This window comes from Kuraishia capsulata, genomic scaffold (genome assembly GCF_000576695.1).
Source record: "Kuraishia capsulata CBS 1993 genomic scaffold, Kuraishia_capsulata_scaffold_1, whole genome shotgun sequence".
In the NCBI taxonomy this organism is placed as follows: domain Eukaryota; kingdom Fungi; phylum Ascomycota; class Pichiomycetes; order Pichiales; family Pichiaceae; genus Kuraishia; species Kuraishia capsulata.
In genome coordinates, this window is record NW_019172950.1 from 1,886,653 (window position 1) to 1,904,532 (window position 17,880).

The 17,880-nt window shown below is 46.2% G+C and overlaps 11 protein-coding genes across 11 annotated transcripts; 5 read left to right on the top strand and 6 right to left on the bottom strand.

The window, feature by feature from the left end:
- Nucleotides 1-168: 168 nt before the first annotated feature.
- On the bottom strand, nucleotides 169-1,620 carry KUCA_T00001020001 (uncharacterized protein; the record flags this gene model as incomplete). Its single annotated transcript, XM_022605617.1, has 1 exon — nucleotides 169-1,620. The coding sequence occupies one exon, from the start codon at nucleotides 1,618-1,620 to the stop codon at nucleotides 169-171; it is 1,452 nt and encodes a 483-aa protein (XP_022457068.1).
- A 269-nt stretch (nucleotides 1,621-1,889) lies between these two features.
- Nucleotides 1,890-3,380, bottom strand: KUCA_T00001021001 (uncharacterized protein; the record flags this gene model as incomplete). Its single annotated transcript, XM_022605619.1, has 1 exon — nucleotides 1,890-3,380. The coding sequence occupies one exon, from the start codon at nucleotides 3,378-3,380 to the stop codon at nucleotides 1,890-1,892; it is 1,491 nt and encodes a 496-aa protein (XP_022457069.1).
- A 242-nt stretch (nucleotides 3,381-3,622) lies between these two features.
- Nucleotides 3,623-4,111, top strand: KUCA_T00001022001 (uncharacterized protein; the record flags this gene model as incomplete). The annotated part of the gene is made up of 1 exon (XM_022605620.1): nucleotides 3,623-4,111. One exon carries the CDS (start codon nucleotides 3,623-3,625, stop codon nucleotides 4,109-4,111), a length of 489 nt encoding a protein of 162 aa, XP_022457070.1.
- Nucleotides 4,112-4,238: 127 nt separating this feature from the next.
- Nucleotides 4,239-5,522, bottom strand: KUCA_T00001023001 (uncharacterized protein; the record flags this gene model as incomplete). The annotated part of the gene is made up of 1 exon (XM_022605621.1): nucleotides 4,239-5,522. The coding sequence occupies one exon, from the start codon at nucleotides 5,520-5,522 to the stop codon at nucleotides 4,239-4,241; it is 1,284 nt and encodes a 427-aa protein (XP_022457071.1).
- Nucleotides 5,523-5,966: 444 nt separating this feature from the next.
- Nucleotides 5,967-8,135, bottom strand: KUCA_T00001024001 (uncharacterized protein; the record flags this gene model as incomplete). The annotated part of the gene is made up of 1 exon (XM_022605622.1): nucleotides 5,967-8,135. The coding sequence occupies one exon, from the start codon at nucleotides 8,133-8,135 to the stop codon at nucleotides 5,967-5,969; it is 2,169 nt and encodes a 722-aa protein (XP_022457072.1).
- Nucleotides 8,136-8,830: 695 nt separating this feature from the next.
- KUCA_T00001025001 (uncharacterized protein) lies at nucleotides 8,831-9,850 on the bottom strand (the record flags this gene model as incomplete). The annotated part of the gene is made up of 1 exon (XM_022605623.1): nucleotides 8,831-9,850. One exon carries the CDS (start codon nucleotides 9,848-9,850, stop codon nucleotides 8,831-8,833), a length of 1,020 nt encoding a protein of 339 aa, XP_022457073.1.
- Nucleotides 9,851-10,080: 230 nt separating this feature from the next.
- KUCA_T00001026001 (uncharacterized protein) lies at nucleotides 10,081-11,541 on the top strand (the record flags this gene model as incomplete). Its single annotated transcript, XM_022605624.1, has 1 exon — nucleotides 10,081-11,541. One exon carries the CDS (start codon nucleotides 10,081-10,083, stop codon nucleotides 11,539-11,541), a length of 1,461 nt encoding a protein of 486 aa, XP_022457074.1.
- A 1,309-nt stretch (nucleotides 11,542-12,850) lies between these two features.
- KUCA_T00001027001 (uncharacterized protein) lies at nucleotides 12,851-13,393 on the top strand (the record flags this gene model as incomplete). The annotated part of the gene is made up of 2 exons (XM_022605625.1): nucleotides 12,851-12,863; nucleotides 12,921-13,393. The coding sequence occupies 2 exons, from the start codon at nucleotides 12,851-12,853 to the stop codon at nucleotides 13,391-13,393; spliced, it is 486 nt and encodes a 161-aa protein (XP_022457075.1).
- A 548-nt stretch (nucleotides 13,394-13,941) lies between these two features.
- KUCA_T00001028001 (uncharacterized protein) lies at nucleotides 13,942-14,688 on the top strand (the record flags this gene model as incomplete). Its single annotated transcript, XM_022605626.1, has 1 exon — nucleotides 13,942-14,688. One exon carries the CDS (start codon nucleotides 13,942-13,944, stop codon nucleotides 14,686-14,688), a length of 747 nt encoding a protein of 248 aa, XP_022457076.1.
- A 248-nt stretch (nucleotides 14,689-14,936) lies between these two features.
- On the bottom strand, nucleotides 14,937-16,178 carry KUCA_T00001029001 (uncharacterized protein; the record flags this gene model as incomplete). Its single annotated transcript, XM_022605627.1, has 1 exon — nucleotides 14,937-16,178. One exon carries the CDS (start codon nucleotides 16,176-16,178, stop codon nucleotides 14,937-14,939), a length of 1,242 nt encoding a protein of 413 aa, XP_022457077.1.
- An 818-nt stretch (nucleotides 16,179-16,996) lies between these two features.
- KUCA_T00001030001 (uncharacterized protein) lies at nucleotides 16,997-17,875 on the top strand (the record flags this gene model as incomplete). The annotated part of the gene is made up of 1 exon (XM_022605628.1): nucleotides 16,997-17,875. One exon carries the CDS (start codon nucleotides 16,997-16,999, stop codon nucleotides 17,873-17,875), a length of 879 nt encoding a protein of 292 aa, XP_022457078.1.
- Between the last annotated feature and the right edge of the window lie 5 nt (nucleotides 17,876-17,880).

Below are 17,880 nucleotides of genomic sequence, written 5' to 3' on the forward strand. Positions count from 1 at the left end.
TCCGTTTCGTCGTAGTTCCGATGTATACATTTCTATATGCACGTTATATATGCACCTCTGGACTCGCATATGAACAGACCTCTAAATACAGGCTTTATACTTGAATTTCATATACACATCTCCAGAAATACACCAGATATATACACACCTCATCTCAATTGTCTCCCTTCAACACACACAACTGTCCACTGCCCTTGGAAAGGGAATTGCATCCCTGATGTTGTCCACGTTCCCCAGATAACATAGCAATCTCTCGAACCCCATACCAAAACCACCATGAGGGACCGATCCGCTTTCTCTGAGCTTTACATACCACTCTATCTCCTCCGCATTCATCCCTCTCCTCTCAATTTCATTCTGCAGCTTCTTGAGATCATGTTCTCTAAGAGACCCGCCTACCAACTCACCAATCTCGGGAACCAACAGGTCATAACATGCAACAGTTTTATTATCCGAGTTCAGCAACATGTAAAAAGGTTTCTGTTCCTTCGGATAGTCTGTCACAAAAACTGGGCCTTTGAAGTACTCCTTTGCTAGCCATTTCTCGTGTTCTGACTGAAGAGAGTCTCCCCAAACTGGTTCGTATTCGAATTTTACAGTTCCGTCACGTTGGGCCCCGGCAAGAATCTCTATCGCTTTGGTATAAGTGATGCAGTCCCAGTCTTCCTTTGCTAGAAGCTGCTTCCATCTCAGTTCCATTTCCTTAGCAACTTCGGGGTCTCTTTTGGAGTCCTTTATATCCGTGCCGATTCCGTTGTGGTCTTCCAACAAGGGTCTAACAGTGGCCTTTATCATCTCTTCGGTAAACTTGGTTAGCTGGTGAACATCTTCCACAAAGGCAATTTCCACTTCCATCATCCAGAACTCACTCAGATGCCTATTTGTATCGCTTTCCTCTGCACGGAAGCACGGTGACAGCGTCCAGACTTTGCTCAGTGCCATACATAGCACTTCCAAATGAAGTTGGGTGGAAACGGTAAGGTACGCTTTCTTTCCAAAAAAAGCTGTGTCTCCTTTTTGTCTGGAGTTGCTCTCAATGGTGAACAACTCACCTGCACCCTCACAATCAGATGAAGTCACCAATGGTGGGTTGGTTTTGTAAAAGCCACTAGTGTTGAAGAACTGATTTAATGAAAAGTCCACATTGGATCTGAGCCTCATCAAAGCGCCTAGTGTGTTTGTTTTATACCTGAACTCCGGTATCGTTCTCAAAAACTGGCTACTATGAAATTTCTTTTGTAACGGGTAAGTTTCGGAAATATCACCAAGTATCTTTACCGTATCTTCAGGACCAACTTTCAACTCATAAGCACCGTTACCCTTTGACTCACTCCATGATCCTTCAAGCTCCACGGAAACTCCTGTTTTCAGCCCCTTCACCAGCGAGGGGTCTAAAATACACTGAAGAGTCTGTGAGGTGGTGCCATCTGTCAATTGTACAAATGCAATCTTTTTCTGTGCTCTGACTGCCGTGACCCAGCCTCTCACACTTAATCTGGAACTCAAGGGAGGAGGATATTTGAACACGTCCAAGATGGAAGCGGGAACCGTGCTCAAGCTTCTGAAATTAGCTGTAGCAAATAAGCCAACTCCTCGAAAGCTAGGCCTTGTTACCAACATGATGTTGATTATGACTTATTCTCAGTTCTGGAAAACGAGAATTACGAGAGGAATATCGAAGGTCATTGTGTGGTAGTGTACCAATAGAATAATGTATTATGAATGCTTAAGCCGCACATAGGATGATATAAGAACGAATAAAGTGAAAAATTAAATCAACTTCTTCATGATCAGCATATTAGCAACTTGGAGTTTGACTGTCTACAACAGAGTGAGAGTGGCTTACACTCATAATCTTCCTAGTTTATGAAGTAATGGCCCATGATGATTTACAGAGCCACACCAGGCTCCTTATGCGATTTCAGGAACTCCAAACGAGCCTTGATTTTCTCCTGTGATACCTCGAAGCTACTACCACCTATTTTCTCCCAATGCTTCGAAAATTGCTCCAGTAAGCCCCCTAGCACGGTCCAAATCTCGAGCTCCACATCGCGGCCCACTGCCTTGATAAAGTCGGTATCACCATCCTTTTTGGCATTCCTAACAACTTGGAAGGACCTATGTTGTTCTGTTGGTTTGGTTAAATAGTTAGTATACTTTTCGTCTAGTTCCCAGACCTTCAGTTTGGGGTAGTTGCAATGGAGGAACACAAACGAGTTGCTCTTGCTCGGATCGGGCTGCAAAATGGCCTGGCCATAAAAGACATCGTCTATTATTTCGTTGTATCCACTGATTTGTGTCTTTGTCACTATGAAGTGATATGGCTCGTCTAGAGCAATGGAGGCAAGCAAAAAGGTCTCTTTGTCGCCTTCTCCTGGAAATCCTTGCGAGAAGAGTGGGTAGAAGTAGTCAGGTCCGTGAACATTGTAGTAGTATGCAAGAATCAGCGTTCGTAAATGTTTTTGTTTGTTGACAAGCATCTGGCCAGATTCAACCGCTGGCATTGTGCCGAGGTGAAGCAATTGCATGAGATGATATTTGCTGATCATCTTAAAATAAAGCGGATTGGTCGACCTTTTCCAGAAGTCTGGCCAAATTACCAAACCGGTAGATACATATTTCTCATTTGTGAACAACTCATCTGCAGGTCTCAGCAAAAAGTTATCGGAATCCAGATACAGCGTGTTCTCGAATGGAGAAAGCAACAAAGCCAGCGACTTGTACTGGTAACCCTCCTCAAAGGTTGTCATGATGTCTATAGGTAGAAACTGGTCGAAAGACGAACAATGAACGTTTTCAAACCCAGAAGCCAATTCAGAGCAAATACTCGACTTGAGAGGTGTAAATATTTCGATCGAAGTCAAATCCTGGTTGATATCTCTCTGGTACTTGATACTGGCGAATGTGAGCCAGAACAGCCTCTCGTCAGAAACATACACTATTCCGTTGGTCTCGCGAATCAACTTGGATTCTTCTAGCGAACTCTTGAAAGATGATAAAAATTTTGATCCTTTGGCCAGGTACGAGATCAGAGCCTTGTTGGCTTTGGTCAGCTCTTTCTCCTGGGCCTTGGAAATATCTAGCAGCCCGGCTAAGATCTCGTCATCCAATCTGACTTTGTAGTCATCATAACCGAAATACTGGTGGTAATCCTGTGAATCCTCGAGATACTTATCCAAGGGATTGCACTTGGGCTTCAAATTCACAAAGTCGCGATGTAACTGTGTGAATTGGGTCCGGAATAGAGATGCTTTTTCTGGTTCTGGACTGGGTGTGGTGTTATGGGAACCTAATGAGCTCGTCAGAACCGATGCAAATTTGTATAAGAATCCCACTACTGCCAAAGCCTTGAGCAAGGATATTGCACGTTTCGGAACCATTCCCTACTCTCTTGCTCGTTTGGGTAGCAACAACACACCAACTGTATTGAGAACATTGATCTCAGATCGAGATGTGGTTGCCGCAGATCTGGTGGCACGTGACCATTACGTCAGATGCGGCTCATGACGAATATAGCAATCTATGCACGATTGCTATTTTGCGAATAATATAAATAGTGGCGGAAAGACCAATGATAATTTTAAAATTAGTCAACTTCGATTAAATTATTTGTTGCCAAAAAATGCTCAGACAATCATTCACTCTCCTCAGAACTGCCAGGCCATCGGCCATGCTACTAAGAACCAATGTCAGCCAAATCCGTGGCAAACAGTCTATTGTAGACAGTGCCAAAGAGACCTTGGATAATCTCAACAAGAAGATTGGAAAAGCGGCGGCGGCTGGTCTTGAAAGTGCCGAGCATGTTGCCCATAAGACCTCGGATGCCGCCTCTGAGGTGGCCTCGAAGGCCCAAGAGCATGGTGCTAATGCCGAAAAGAGTGTCAAGGAAGCAGCCTCAGATGTAGCTTCCAAGGCCGAAGAGGGTAGAGAGTCATTCAAAGATGCAGCCTCTGCCACTGCCAATGCCGCTAATGGGTTTACTAACGAGCACACTGACAATGTCAAGAACAACTTCAAGGGATACAGCTCTTTGCAAGATAAGGGCTCGAAGGTCGAAAGCGAGCAGAACAGAGCTGACGACGCTGTTGGTCCTGGTCCTGGTCCTGCCTGAGCTGGGTTTCTTGTGATATATGGAAATTGTTAAACAGCCTGAAAAATTAGTATCAAAAATCTCGGAATAAAATGGAAACCTGTCGTAATCGTTACACATAAGTGCAGTAGGAATTTTAAAAATGGGCTCATGTCTTCAGGTTTTTGAACTCATCGGCGTCGATTTTGGCGGTTTTGGAAGAAGCGGCGGTTTCCTGTGGAGCGTTAGAGGTGATGCTTTGGATAGCGTTGCCATTTTTGTTCCGCTGTATCACTTCCAAATAGTTATACGGAACGAATCCCAATCTGCTGTCTCTAGATCTGCACTTCCACCACTTGGACTCTTCTCCGGTCAGTGGATCTGCTCTTGAAAGGATGGCCACCAAGTCCCCACGTCTAAGAGCCAGTTCAACCTCGTTGTTTTCTGGGTTGAAGTCGTATAATGCACGAGCAAATTCGAGCCTTGTAGGGTCCACCTGCTGAGCTTGATTCTGAGCCTGTAGCGGAAGTTGTTGTGGTTCACCATTTTGCAGCTGGTCTGGGCGGAGTTGGTGTGCGACACTATTCTGTTGCTCCTGAGCAAGGCGTCTGATGAGCTTGTTCATCAAGTAGGGCAGTCCAAAGATAGCAGCTAAAAAGAACACCAGTGGTTTCAACGAGATGCGATTGTTGTTGTTGTTGTTACTGTTGTTGCTGTTGTCTCTCTCTTTGAGCTGTTTTTTCTGGAACTTGGCAAATTCTGCTGGCGTTAAAGATTTCTTGATACCCACGGCTCTTCCCAAAAGTTTTTTTGCCCATTTTATCAGTGTGAAGATTCCTAATAGTGATCCAAGTGCATTCTTCAGATGCGAAAACTGTTCTGCCATGGATATCATTGTAAAGAAAGAGTTGTGTGTAGCGTAATATGTCGATTCCAGCATCTGCGCAAAACCACCAACAGCACCGATCATCGATTCTATCAATTGGAAAGTTGCCTCAGAGTTCTGCGCCAAACCCCCGAGCTCGTTGCCGTTGCCCATGTTCATCATGTTGTTCCCATACATCCCACCATAGCCACCGCCATACCTAGACCCGTACATTCCACCACCATAACCACCATACGAGCTTGATCCAAACCCACCCAAACCGCCGTATCCAGAGGACCCATATCCTCCGTAACCGCTGTATGCACCATAACCACCCGCGGAACCGTATCCGGAAGAGTAGGGCGACGTGTAAGAGTTGGACATCATGTTGCCAAAAGTGTTGGGGTTTGAAGCCAACCCCGTACTCGCTGCAGAAGCTGTATTCAACGAACTGCTCGTCATAGAAGAAGGCTTGCTGGGAATAGCAGGTGCGCCCGATTCCGATACCGTGGCAGATGTGGCTGGAGTAGTAGAAGCCATCGAAGTGCCAGACGAGACTTCCCAAGGTTTCGCTCTTGGTTGCGACATTTTGATGTATATGTGATGATAAAGAAAAGGTTGTTGTTGTTTGTAAGGTTGAGTTTGTGTGGAGTATAATCTGTTTGCTTGTTTGTAAGCTTTGTTTCAATTCTTTGTGGTGTGACTTTCAACAAAGAAGAAACAATACAACACTAGACTGTATTCACAAGATCGGGTATTTCTGATCACCAAGCGCTTGATCTGATACCAGGTGGTAACAATACAGTGCAAAATTATAGAAAACCACGAGTTTGACTTGGAAATCAGAGAAGAATAAACGCAACCGATGATACTCGGCTCACTTCAAATGGCCTCCTCCCTTCTGCCATGTGAGAGAGGGGTGAGGAGAATCGGCGCTCTCCCCAAAAGGGTAAGCCTAACCGGCGTCGGCTACACTTGGGAAGTGCACTACTCAAGGTCACGTGAACGTCTTATCATATATTTAAACACCATTTATGGCTCTATTGTCTTTGTGGTATCCATTTCCCTTTGGAAATTAGGAAGCACAGGAACCACAGTGATTGTCCGCAGTCCGGTAGTGTGTTTTCGCACAACATTGGATTCCTTCAGAGCCAGGTTGAAGGCTCCGCTGACCAGTTTTAGGGTCTTCCTCTCCAAAGCGAGCTGTTTCTTGTATTGCGTCTCTAGCTCCTGTTTTTGACTATTCACAAGCTGTAACTGGTACGAGAGACGTCTTACCTCCTCTCGGAACACCTGCAAAAGGTGTGGCTGAATGCTAGACAGCTCTCCTTGATCGTACACATTGACGCCGTGCTCTTCCTTAGCGGTGGAGAGGGCCTTTTTGATATCACTGTATTCAGCACGCAGTTCCGAATCCTCGTATCCCAAAGATTCTATATCGATAATGCTTTCAAAAAGGCTTTCATCTTTCGTTTTGGATTGTACATGCCTCATTATTCCTGCCACGTATGTTCTCAAAGTCCTGTTCTGGTGTCTGGTATCTTCCAGTAGTACACCCATTTCTTCGAGCTTGTCCCTGGTTGTATTAAATTCATTCAGTGTGGATTCTAACGTTTTGGTCTTGAATTCGTGTTCCTTGTTCTTGGTTTTCAACGAGACCTCCAGAGATTCCAGATTGGTCTTCAAGTTCTGGTTCTCTTTGACCTGAAGCTCATAGTTCTGGGTGGTGGTTTCGTGTATCTGCTTCAAGCTGCTATGTTCCTTCTGCAAGTCCTCGTGGGCTGCCTTTTCCTTTGCCAGAGCTTCGTGTGTACTTTCGATTGCCTTCTGAGCATCAGAGATGGCAACATGTTCGTTCTGGAGCTTCTCATGGGAAACCCTCAGGTTCAAGAGATCTGCTACAGAGTTTTGCTGGACCTTCTCCAACTGCTCATAGTCTCTCTTCAAGCTATCATGTGATTTCAATACAGCGGAATGCTGCTTTTGCTGACCTTCTATCGTCTTCAAGGCCGATGAGTACTTTTCCTGGTATTCCGAGATCTTCTTCGCAAACTCCTCGTTCAACTTGGTGGCCTCGTCAAGATGAGATTCCATGCTCTTAACCTGAAGTTTCAAGCTCTGATTTTGACCGGTCATCTTGGCCTCGAGTTTGACCTTTGCTGCCAATTCTTCGTTCCTTGAACTCGCAATGACCAACTGTTCCTCGAGGCTTGAAACCTTGTGATGTAATCTCTCATTATCTGAGTGCAGGCTGGTCTCATCATTGTGGGCCAGCGTTTTATTCTGAGACTCTTCCTCGAGTTTGGCAATTTGGGCCTTCAATAGTTCATTTTCTTTGAAAAGGCTGGCCTCGGCGGCCTTCGTCTCGTCTAGATCTCTCTGCAGCTCCAATGTCGTGGCGGACTCTTCTTTTTCCTTCGTCGAAGACTTGAACACCCGGTCCAGTTGCGCACCAAGTTCCATACTCATCTCGAGATCGTTGAGTGATTCTGGGGTGTACTGGCCTTCGTTCGCACCATGCGACGAACTCGCCACTCTGGAAGGTGAAGTCTGTTCCACTAGGGCAGAAATCACTGACGATCTACGATTGAGTGAAGGTGATGCCGGAAACGACGTTCTTTGCTGGGACAGGCGACGTATGTGTTGGTTGATTGGTTGTGCAGGCTGTAGGGAAGGCTTTGCATAATGCTGATACTGTTGGTATTGCTGGTGTTGCTGAGGATACTGCTGGTGTTGCTGCTGATATTGTTGCTGGTACTGCTGGTACTGCTGGTATTGATGGGGATCTTGTTGTGCGTGTGGTTGGTACTGCTGATAGTGTGGCTGTAGTCCCTGAGGATGCTGGTAGAATTGGCCTGGCTGCTGTTGATATCCGGACGATGTGGAGTTCAACGACATCGTAGATCCACTTTGTGGAAATCTCGGCGCTTGAAATCCCGGTCCTGCAACGGGTTGAGCATAAAACGAACCACTAGAGTTTATACTCTGGGCCGAACTATTGCCGAGACCCATTCCAACTCCCATCCCCGAAAGCAGCGTAGTCTTGGGCCGATACTTCTTGTTCTGACCAGCAGCAACATTGCTGAGGGATGTCTGCTTCAATCCGGCAGATCTCAGAGCAGATTTCTGGTCGTCGTATATGTCTAGAGACGGCTGCAACGTCGGTGGTCTCCCAGTTCTCACCGACTGTGTGTCAGACATTGTTTCACGCAAGGCTTAATGTGTAATCCTCGTTATATGTGAACACCTGAACACTCCGTAGCCAAAACTCCTCAAACCCTAGAACCAACAAAAAGTTTATACTGTATCAGCTTGGGATACTGGGGGGTCAGAGTTCAGATTTTAATGGTGGAAGCCAAAATGGGAAATTAGAGCTGGGGCGCAGTGCACGGGGGGTCGATGGCAGACGCGTAAAGACGCGGTCGTGGACAAAGTCTAGATTTTGGAATTTGGTTATGGGATTGACAATAAAAGGAAGCGAGCGGGAAAAATCAGTCATTCATGAAGGGGGGACTGGATTCAATATAGGTGCGGATTTTCAGCTAATTTGGGAGAGGTTTGGGCTGGGAATTGGGGGGAGACTATAGGGTCTGATGGTGAAGCTAAGTGAACTAGGAGTGAATTTTGGTAAGTCATCTTCTTAGCTTGAAAAATTAAACATGCTTAGACGGATACTTGAGAATGGCCTTCAAACCCGTTCCCATTGGCTAGCTTGTTGCATTTCAAGGGTTTACATTTCATGCATGTACTAAAAGTTTGGCCGGATTATTTAAGAAATCTTTTGAAAGACTCCTAGAGATTAAGTTTCTGTACTATGCGCATTCTGATCCTGGTCTGCGGCTGCCACTCTTCTGGTCCGGTGTTCTCGAACTTTTAAATTTTCCTCTATAATCTCTCTAATATTCAATCTTATAGCCCGGATCTGGTCTTCTCTCAGGAAGCTCAAAGAACTTCTTCTCCTCCTTAGTCCTCATCTGAACTATCGAGAGAAGATTGTACAGAACGGTCAGTGTAGGGGCTTCAATTCCGTTTTCCCGCGCAACATCCAAGGCGTTTCCCAGAATCACCTGATTCTCGATCAGATTGCCCTTCCTGACATCCACCAACATGGAAGGCGAGTACCAGATCCCGTTATCGGATTCAATCATCACGTCCATGTCTGCCGGTGAGAGTTCTACTCCATCCGACAAAGCAATCGCGATAATCTCACGCATAGCGGGCTTTGCTACAGACTCGATGCCGCCAAACAGCTCGAGTCTTCCGACATCGACGTTGGTCAAAGCACATGCAGAATTCAACGTCGCGTTGTAAATGAGCTTCCTCCATCTCGTGTACTTGACATCAGGATCGTAGGTAGCTTTGTTCTTCGAGTTGGAGTATAGTTCCAGGAACCGGTGACAACTAGCCTCCTGCTGCTCACGCGGGGTAACCCCATTGTAGAATACGCCGAATTTCACAAGATCATCGTTCTCGTGGTTCACCACTCCGTGGTACAAAGTAGACGAGATCATTGAAACTCCGGACAAAACTGTTGCGCCTGGTAGCATCTGTAACAGCGGCTTCTCTATTCCGAATCCATTCTGCAACAACACGATGGTTGTCACACCTTCAGTGTATGCCTTGCCAATTGAGGCCTCCACGGGATAAGCATCTGGAATGTTTTTGGTCGAAACAACCACGTAATCGTAAGGTCCTTGTCTTACTGCCTCATCAATGTTTCTGTAAACATGGGAGGGCTTATATGAGTCAATATGGCCATAATCACAAGACTCGATAACATAGCCCTTGTTCTTCACAAGGTCGTAGTCGGACCTAACCACCGCCGACACCTCAGATTTCCCTTCGAATTCCAGGCCATACGCTGCAATGGTTCCCACACCACCCAGTCCAATGAGTAACACCTTTGTCTTAGTCATGGTTGCAAAAGCGCGAGAAACAAGGAGCATATGCAACACGGATTAGGTGTCGTTATCAAGCTGGACTAACACTTTCGTGTGGAAACCAATTAGTATCCGCATAGCGTGTGAGTCTCATCCTGCCCAATGATGAACTCTCGTCTTTCGTAACATCACCACAGGGACATGATCTGACCAAACGGCCCGAAACAATCCCAGATTTTTGCTGAAATTGGCCTAGGAACATTGAAATGAACCAAGATGAACATTCCAGTTTCCTTTTTGCGGAGTCAGCGCAAGTTTCTGAGGAACAGCTTCAGGCACAGAAGCTTGATATGCTTCAGAAACACAACTATAACCTGCTGAACAATATCCTGGGGCAAAACAAAACGACACCGGTGAGAATCCAAAATGTCAATCTAATATACAATGCTTCAGAAAATGAGTATCGTGACTCGTTTCTGCAGAGACAATTAAGACCATTACTTAGTGACAACAGTGGACTCACGCTCCAGCGATTCGTCCAGAATCTGGACCAGGTGTCTGAGAATTTTGCCAAAACGGGAATGGTGAACAATGTGGTGATGTCAGTTGACCATCAGAGGACTCGTCCCGGATTTCGCGGACAGCCGAACTTGTATGGTCCCAACCTCGTGACAAACGTGTACATATCTTCTGTGAAGAAACTGTTCATGAAAGTTGGAACTAACATCGGCAACGGCGAAGGAGACGGGTTTTTGACTCTGCAATACAAAAACTTGTTTGGTGGTGGTGAAACGCTCAATTTCAACACCAATGTGGGTTCCAATTCGATCGGGTCTGCTTCAAGAACGACGTATTTACTAGACCTGTCCAGTCCGATCTGGAACGAACCCTGGCTTCGTGGGACAATACTTGGTTATAGTACGAGTCGGACTGTTGATTGGACCACGAAGCACGACCAGAGTGCGGTGGGTTTGTCCTTCAAATTACACACTCTGAACAGACTGATCAACCATGAGTTGACATACGACAACGCCATGAGAACGATCCGCGTTCTTCCACAGACGGGACGGGTGAGCAACCAGATGCTGTTTGAATCTGGTGAAAACTTCAAGAGCTCGCTCAATTACTCGGTGAGCTACGATTCGAGAGCCAAGAACACCACGTTGCCTTCAAGTGGTACTTTGGCCAGATCCGAAATTGAGTTGTCCTCGCTGAAAAATATCAAGTTTTTGGTTGAATTCAACAAGCTCTTTGCGTGGGTAGGTCAAATTTCAAGTTTTTCATGCAAAATCGGATACATCCATAGTTTGGCTGGAGGGCAGGGGATCCACTTCATGGACCGGTTCTTCATCGGAGGATCCAACGATGTCCGCGGTTTTTCACTGAATTCGCTGGGTCCCAAACAAATGGGATTACCTGTTGGCGGGAACCTGTTTTTGGCTGGTGGAGTTTCTAACTTTTCAAGCCTTCCGTTCTACCCCGAATCGAACTTCAAGCTGCACCAGTTTGTGAACTTTGGAAAACTTGTCAACACTCGAGGCCAGAGCCTCGGCGAGAAAGCAGCTCACTTTGGTGCCGAGCCTATCGCTCTGAGCTGCGGACTCGGATTGGCATATCTACATCCAGCGGCGCGTTTCGAGCTCAACTTCGTGCTGCCGCTACAAACGGCAACTACAGATCTACCCAGAAAGGGCTTCCAGTTTGGAATTGGCGTTTCGTTTTTATAGACCAACCCTCTTCTTATCCTCTATCCAGCTTTCGTGTAGTGCAGCAACTTCCGGGACGATGAGACCTTCGATGTCGGATGCCGGGTCTTCCAGCTTGATCCATTTCTCGCCGGTTTGTGTGACGAACACCACCTCTCCTTTCCTCGTCTGAAGCAGGTTTCCAATCACAAGCTGGTGAGAGTATCGCTCAAGTGCACCACGAGCCTTTTTGACCAGAATATCGATATCTGTCTCCAGCTTGAAGGACACTATCATGGAAATTGGTGCCCATGAGTCCACCAAACGACTCAGAAACTTGGGTACGGGCTCTAGATCAACAACAAGCTTTCCTCCAGAGTCTTGGGACTGGATCTTGTGTTCTGGCATCCGCGAACTTGGCAGGAAGAAATCTGAAACGGCTGCTGCCAGATAGAATAGAGCATTGGACCCACATACAGAAAGCTCTTGAGCGATCAATTTCAAAGTGAAAAGGTACTGATGCACCGTGGTGAACGGGATCATCAAGATCTGGTTGTTGTCTTGGGCATATTTGTATTTGCGCAGAGTAACGAGCATCTGAGCCTGGTATTCATCACCAATCGACACCTTCCCGTCCTTCTCCGTCAAATAGTCAAGAAAGCAATTAGTCGTATGTGAGTAGTGTCTAGAGTATGGCAACAACGAAAATTCACGGTGCAAAAATATGACTGCATAGCCGTTTTCCAGAAAGTACTCTGCGGAGGTGGCTCCTCTTGTTCCAGCACTGAAGTTGTCTATGAATCTGACGGTGTTGTTCTCCAGCGGCACAGTCGTCCCGCCAGATGTAACCAGCACAATCTTCTTGCCGGTCTGCTGTTGGTGGAAATTAATGAAGGTGGCACATTCTTTTGAAATTTCTGAAAGGTATGGAGGTGGTTTATGCTGCTTGAAGTAGTTGTCTTCGTCGATGGGAAGCGCTGCCGGAAACTCTGGGAGCGACCGGTCAATAGCGGACTCAGTATCCGGCACCGATGTGTGCACACGGTTCAGTTGAGGCGACGGCGGAGACATTGGTGGAAAGAGGAAAGATAAACTGTAAACTATTTCCCCAAGCTCAACGGTTTCTATTTGGGCGCCCGTCGTTCCCCATCAAAAAGTTATGGGCCCTGCGAGTCGTGTGTAAGCAAGTATTGGATTCCCCAGCCAAAAAAACCAAAAGGCTCAAGACTTTCAGATCTTTTGACAACACTACGTACGCAACGCAATGGACTTTTCTGAGCCAATAGTGTTTCTCGATGTGAGTTTTAGAGACAACAGTTGATAACACTATTCAGGATACTAACTTCAACAGATGAGGATCGGGCGTGAGTAGAGTGTTTGAAGCTAGTTTATACTAACTAAACGAAACTAACCAAACGCAGCAAGAGACCTGGGCCGGATCAAGATTCGACTGTTTGCCAAAGACCTCCCAAAAACATGTGAGAACTTCCGTCAATTTTGCACCGGGGAGTACAGGGAAAATTTACAACCTGTGGGATACAAAAACAGCAAGGTGCACCGGGTAGTCAAAGGGTTCATGATTCAAGGTGGTGATTTCACCAAGGGAAACGGAACAGGGTCGAAAACCATTTTCGGCCAGGACGCGTTTGAAGATGAGGGGTTCATGCACAAACACAATAGGATGAGTGTTTCTATGGCCAATTCTGGCCCGAATACAAACGGAAGCCAGTTCTTTATATGTCTTGAACCGCAGCCGCATTTAGACGGTAAACATGTTGTGTTTGGCGAGGTGATAGAAGGTCAAGATATTGTGCGGCAAATAGGCAGTGTTTCAACGGACTCGCAAAGTCGGCCGAGATTGGATATCACGGTAGTTGATTGTGGGGAAATGTGAAAATAAAGGGGGCATTTAATGGAAATAGATTGGGTATAGCTATGTAGTAGCTCTTTCATACTAGATAAGCACATTGAAAGCCAACACGCGATAAACGTCTCCTCTTGTGTTCCAAAATAGAGGGAGCGCTTATGCATTCAAGAATAATATGCAGTCCATGGAATTATTGACACTTTGCCTAGCTTAATCATCGCTTAATATCCCGCTTCCATTCTTAGCGATTTTAGTGTTCTTCACTTGCCATTTCCAGTTTGGTCTGGTTCCAGGTAGAATGCTTAGTCTCCACACTACCAGGAGAAATCACATGCGAACTGTCAAGAAACAACTTTTTGCCCCTTAACCTTGTTCGTTCATTGTAGTTCTTCCTTTGTTTTTCTTATTATTCTGGAAGTTATTCAAACATACTTTGGGAGGTTTTCATCGATTCTGTTCTCTGGTCTTGTCCAATCACGTTAAGTTCACTTGATTTCCCTTCGGCTTGCTCTGTGCCCGCGCCTCACATTTAACAAGGGGTCTTCTACACCACCTGATTTGAACTCATTTTCACAATGGTCAAAACTATCGCTCACATCAAGTCGTATCCGCTCGTGTCAGAGCTAATTGCGTTCCTTTCATCGTTTGCGTTTGTCTCCTACATTTTTGCCCGACTTAGCGCGCTCTTCAGCTCACTTCCAGCTAACAAGTACCTCTACAAGCTTGACGAGTATGCGGACAATCGCGTGCTCACTTCACTCGATAAGACGTTTCCTAAGATCACCACATTGACTTCTGAGCAGGTTATCCAGGTCCCAAGAGACCAAGCTGTGGCGCTGAACAGGAGGCTGAGTGGAGCTGTGGCATCCTCAGTCAAGCAGGTAGAGGACCTGTACACCACCAGAGCCAAGCCAAAGATTGACGGAACTGTCAACCCGCTGATCGAACCTGCTAATGACAGGCTGGAGTCCCTGCTGTCATCATACCTCCCTGGCGAGGCAAAGCCAGCGGCGACCTCTGATGATGCCAAGATTCCGAAGGAAGTTGGCCGCACCGTCCTTCTGACAGGCGAAATTATTACAAGGCTCAAGCCAAAAATTGGTGAATACACCGCGGGTCTTCAAAGTCAGGCTGCTGGTTTCCAGAGCCACGTGGTTGACACATACCATTCTGAGGCCACGGACGCTTCTTTGCCAAAGGGCGTTTTCAACACAGCCGTCAAATTGTCCAAGGAAGCATATGGCACTATCAGACCAACTGTTGAGCCAGTGGTGGCCAAGGTTGATGAAGACATTGTTAAAGAGCTTAATGGTTCCAAATAATACCCTAATTGGCCGATCGGCCTCTTTCTTGTCTGTGCGACGTTGCTATCTATTATCCCCTTGCTAACTCTTTTGTCTTTTATCTTTGGAACTTTATATATCATACGTGTATCCTTTTCATCTTCCCAGCTTCTGATCTTTTTGTCGTTGCACAAAACTTATGTAGTATTCATAAAAATCCATATTTCTTCTCAGTATTCATAGTATTTGTACGACTTTTTCAGCTCCAAACTTCCAAACTTGCTCGCTCAAACCCGGATACCATCTAGCAGATTCCTCCTAATCCCAGTGTTAACCTCATTTTTCACTTCAGTCTTCACCTCAGTCTTCGCCTCAGTCTTGATTTCCACTTTCTCCGCGTAATGCCTCATCCGATAATGACTAGCGAGATCACTCTCGAAGTGGAAGCTTTTCAAACACTCACCACACTTGAACTTCCGACTATGAGTCTTATAGTGTTTCGACAGATTGCTGCTGTCGTTAAAGCTCTTGGTGCATCCGGGCCATTTGCAGCGTATAGGTCTGTCGCCGGTATGGATCCTTGTGTGAACGCAAAGACTGGAACTTGTCTTGAACTGTTTTCCGCATGTGCCACAGACAAACGGTCTTTCCCCGGTATGTGTTCTCACATGCTGCTCCAGCATCACCTCTGTGCTGAAGGTTTTATTGCACGAAGGACATCCAAACGGTTTATCCTTAGAGTGGACCAGTATATGCCTCACAGCCTTCTGCTTCTGCGCGAACGTGCGGCCATGGCGAGAACATCCGGCCCATCTGCACTGGTATTGTGATTTCCCCGATCCAATGTGATCTTCCACGATATGATTGTGCAATTCTCCTGTAGTTGCGAACACACGTCTACACCGTATGGGCCCCTCCTCCCACTGGCACTGTACGGACTCCGAACGAAATAAAGACTTTTGGTTGCCAATCTCAAACTCACACTCAGCTCCACATTTAGAGCATTCATCACACTCCATACCGCAAGACTCTTCCGAGCAACAAATCCCCATCCGATTGAGATCACACTCGGTGCAGCCCAAGCCTTGTGAATTGCACTCCACTTCCTTGTCAGCAGTATTGGACGCTATTGGACAGCTGGTGAACAGAAGTTTTTCCAATTCGCTCAAGTCACAGTCGAGAGCACATGCAGCTTCGTGCAGGTGTGATATTTCCGGTTCCGGCCGGTGTGGTTCGTAGCAGCACTCCAAGAAGTTGTCCAACACAGTAGCATCAACGATACCCCCGTGCAAATCGAGGGGATGGCAAAATTGGTTCCAGTCACAACTTTCGAGTGACTCTTTGCTATCTTTAGTTAGACCATGATGCACCAGATGGTGATGTACCTGACCATTGTCGTTCGAGTGCTCCAACACATGGTGGTGATGTTGTGGGGGAGATCCGTGTTCCTCGGTGTCCTTCTCCAGCTCGGGTAGGGGTCTATTCACTCGGGTGACCACATGGTGGTGATGGTTGGTTGTTTCACCCATTGTGAGATCTGATCGTTAAAAGTCTCAAGATTTCACTAAGGAGATCTCTGTTTCTATATATATGCATGTGTTAAATGACATAACCACTAGTGTCATCTTGGAAAAATCGGCACCCGGCTGGTTAGGAAGGACACGCCCGTGCGGCTGTCCCGAGGACTGCAGAGGGTGCTTGAATAGGAATGCATGGGATTGTACGGTCCGGCTGGCTGATATTATAGTCTATCGTACGTTTCATATTGCTGCTGTTTATCATATTTTTTATACTGTTATGGTGAGGGCAACGACGTGTTCACGCAGGGTTTAGGGTGAGATAGTTCAGTTACACCCTCTGAGTCGACTCACCGGACTCCTAAATTCTCTCTAAAAATCTGATAGGAAAACCTAGTGGTTGTAGCCTTTGTTTGTATTAACTGTAAGCAAGAATTGACATTGTTCACATTGTCAAGTTTCAGTGATAAATAGAGATTTTTCAAGTTATTTCATAAAGAAGAAACGGACTAATCTCCTCTATTATTAACCATCACTACTGGAAACAAAGGTATTTTCTAGCCTGTCACCTTAGTTTCGAACAAGGTCTCGAAGTATCATAAATCGAATATTCTGCAATATCTCAGCTTAAATTGCAGAGATATATGCCACCAAACGAATACCTTCTGATAAGAATTATGTATTAGCTATTCATCGCACTACCTCATTAAGCATCGTCTCTGAAATTTTTTTTAGGGCTTGTCTAAAACTCTCAAGCACACCAAACCGTTGTTTCTTTACTGTATAGAGTGCGACTTTTCTGCAGGATTTTGTGACCACAATACCACAGTATGTCAGTGATAGACTCTAGGAAAAGAACAAACGATACTTTCACTGCTGGTGACAGCTCCTCAAAGAAGAGACGGCTGGACTCGGCCACATCTGTCAAAGGAACTACCAAGTGCTTCAACCGTTCCATTGCCAGGCTTTACGTCTCATTAGCACCTCAGTATCTTTTGGATCCTGTCAATGGTATTCGCTCGCAGCATTTAGACCCAATGATCATGACATATTCCTCCAGCCTGAACGGTGTGATCTTGGGTTACTCCAAAGTGAAGATACTAAAACAAGGCTCCAACAAGGAGGAGATCTTGGCCAAGATATCGGCAGAGTCACCCTTCACTTTTTTGTGGATATCCGTTGAATTCTTGATATGGAGCCCTTCGGTGGGCGACGTTGTCGAGGGCTGGAGCTACATGCAGACCCAGTCGCACATCGGTCTGCTGATTCACGACACTTTCAACGCGACCATAAAGAGAAACTCGATACCCACAGATTGGACATTTGAATTCAGCCCGGAAGAGGAATATGAAGAGGCAGAAGAAGGTGCTGAAGAGGAGGAGTCCGCCGAGCAGAGGCCACGGGTGAGGTCCCAAGGCCAGTGGAAGGACGGCAACGGGCTGTCGATCGAGGGAAAGATAAAGTTCACAATTAAGTCGGTTAATAGAGCTGGGAGAGTGATTTCTGTGGAAGGTAGTCTTGTCAAGGTCGACAGAGACACTTTACCAGTGGAGGCTACAGCCGCATCCACTCAGAACACATCTCTTGTGAACGTTCCATTCCAAGAGCCCGAACTGGAGGCAGAGGTCAGTGAGATAATAGTTAATGCAAGCGAAGATGTCATAGCCGCTGCGGAAGAGGACAGCTCCGAGGAAGAAGACTCTGATTAGATAGT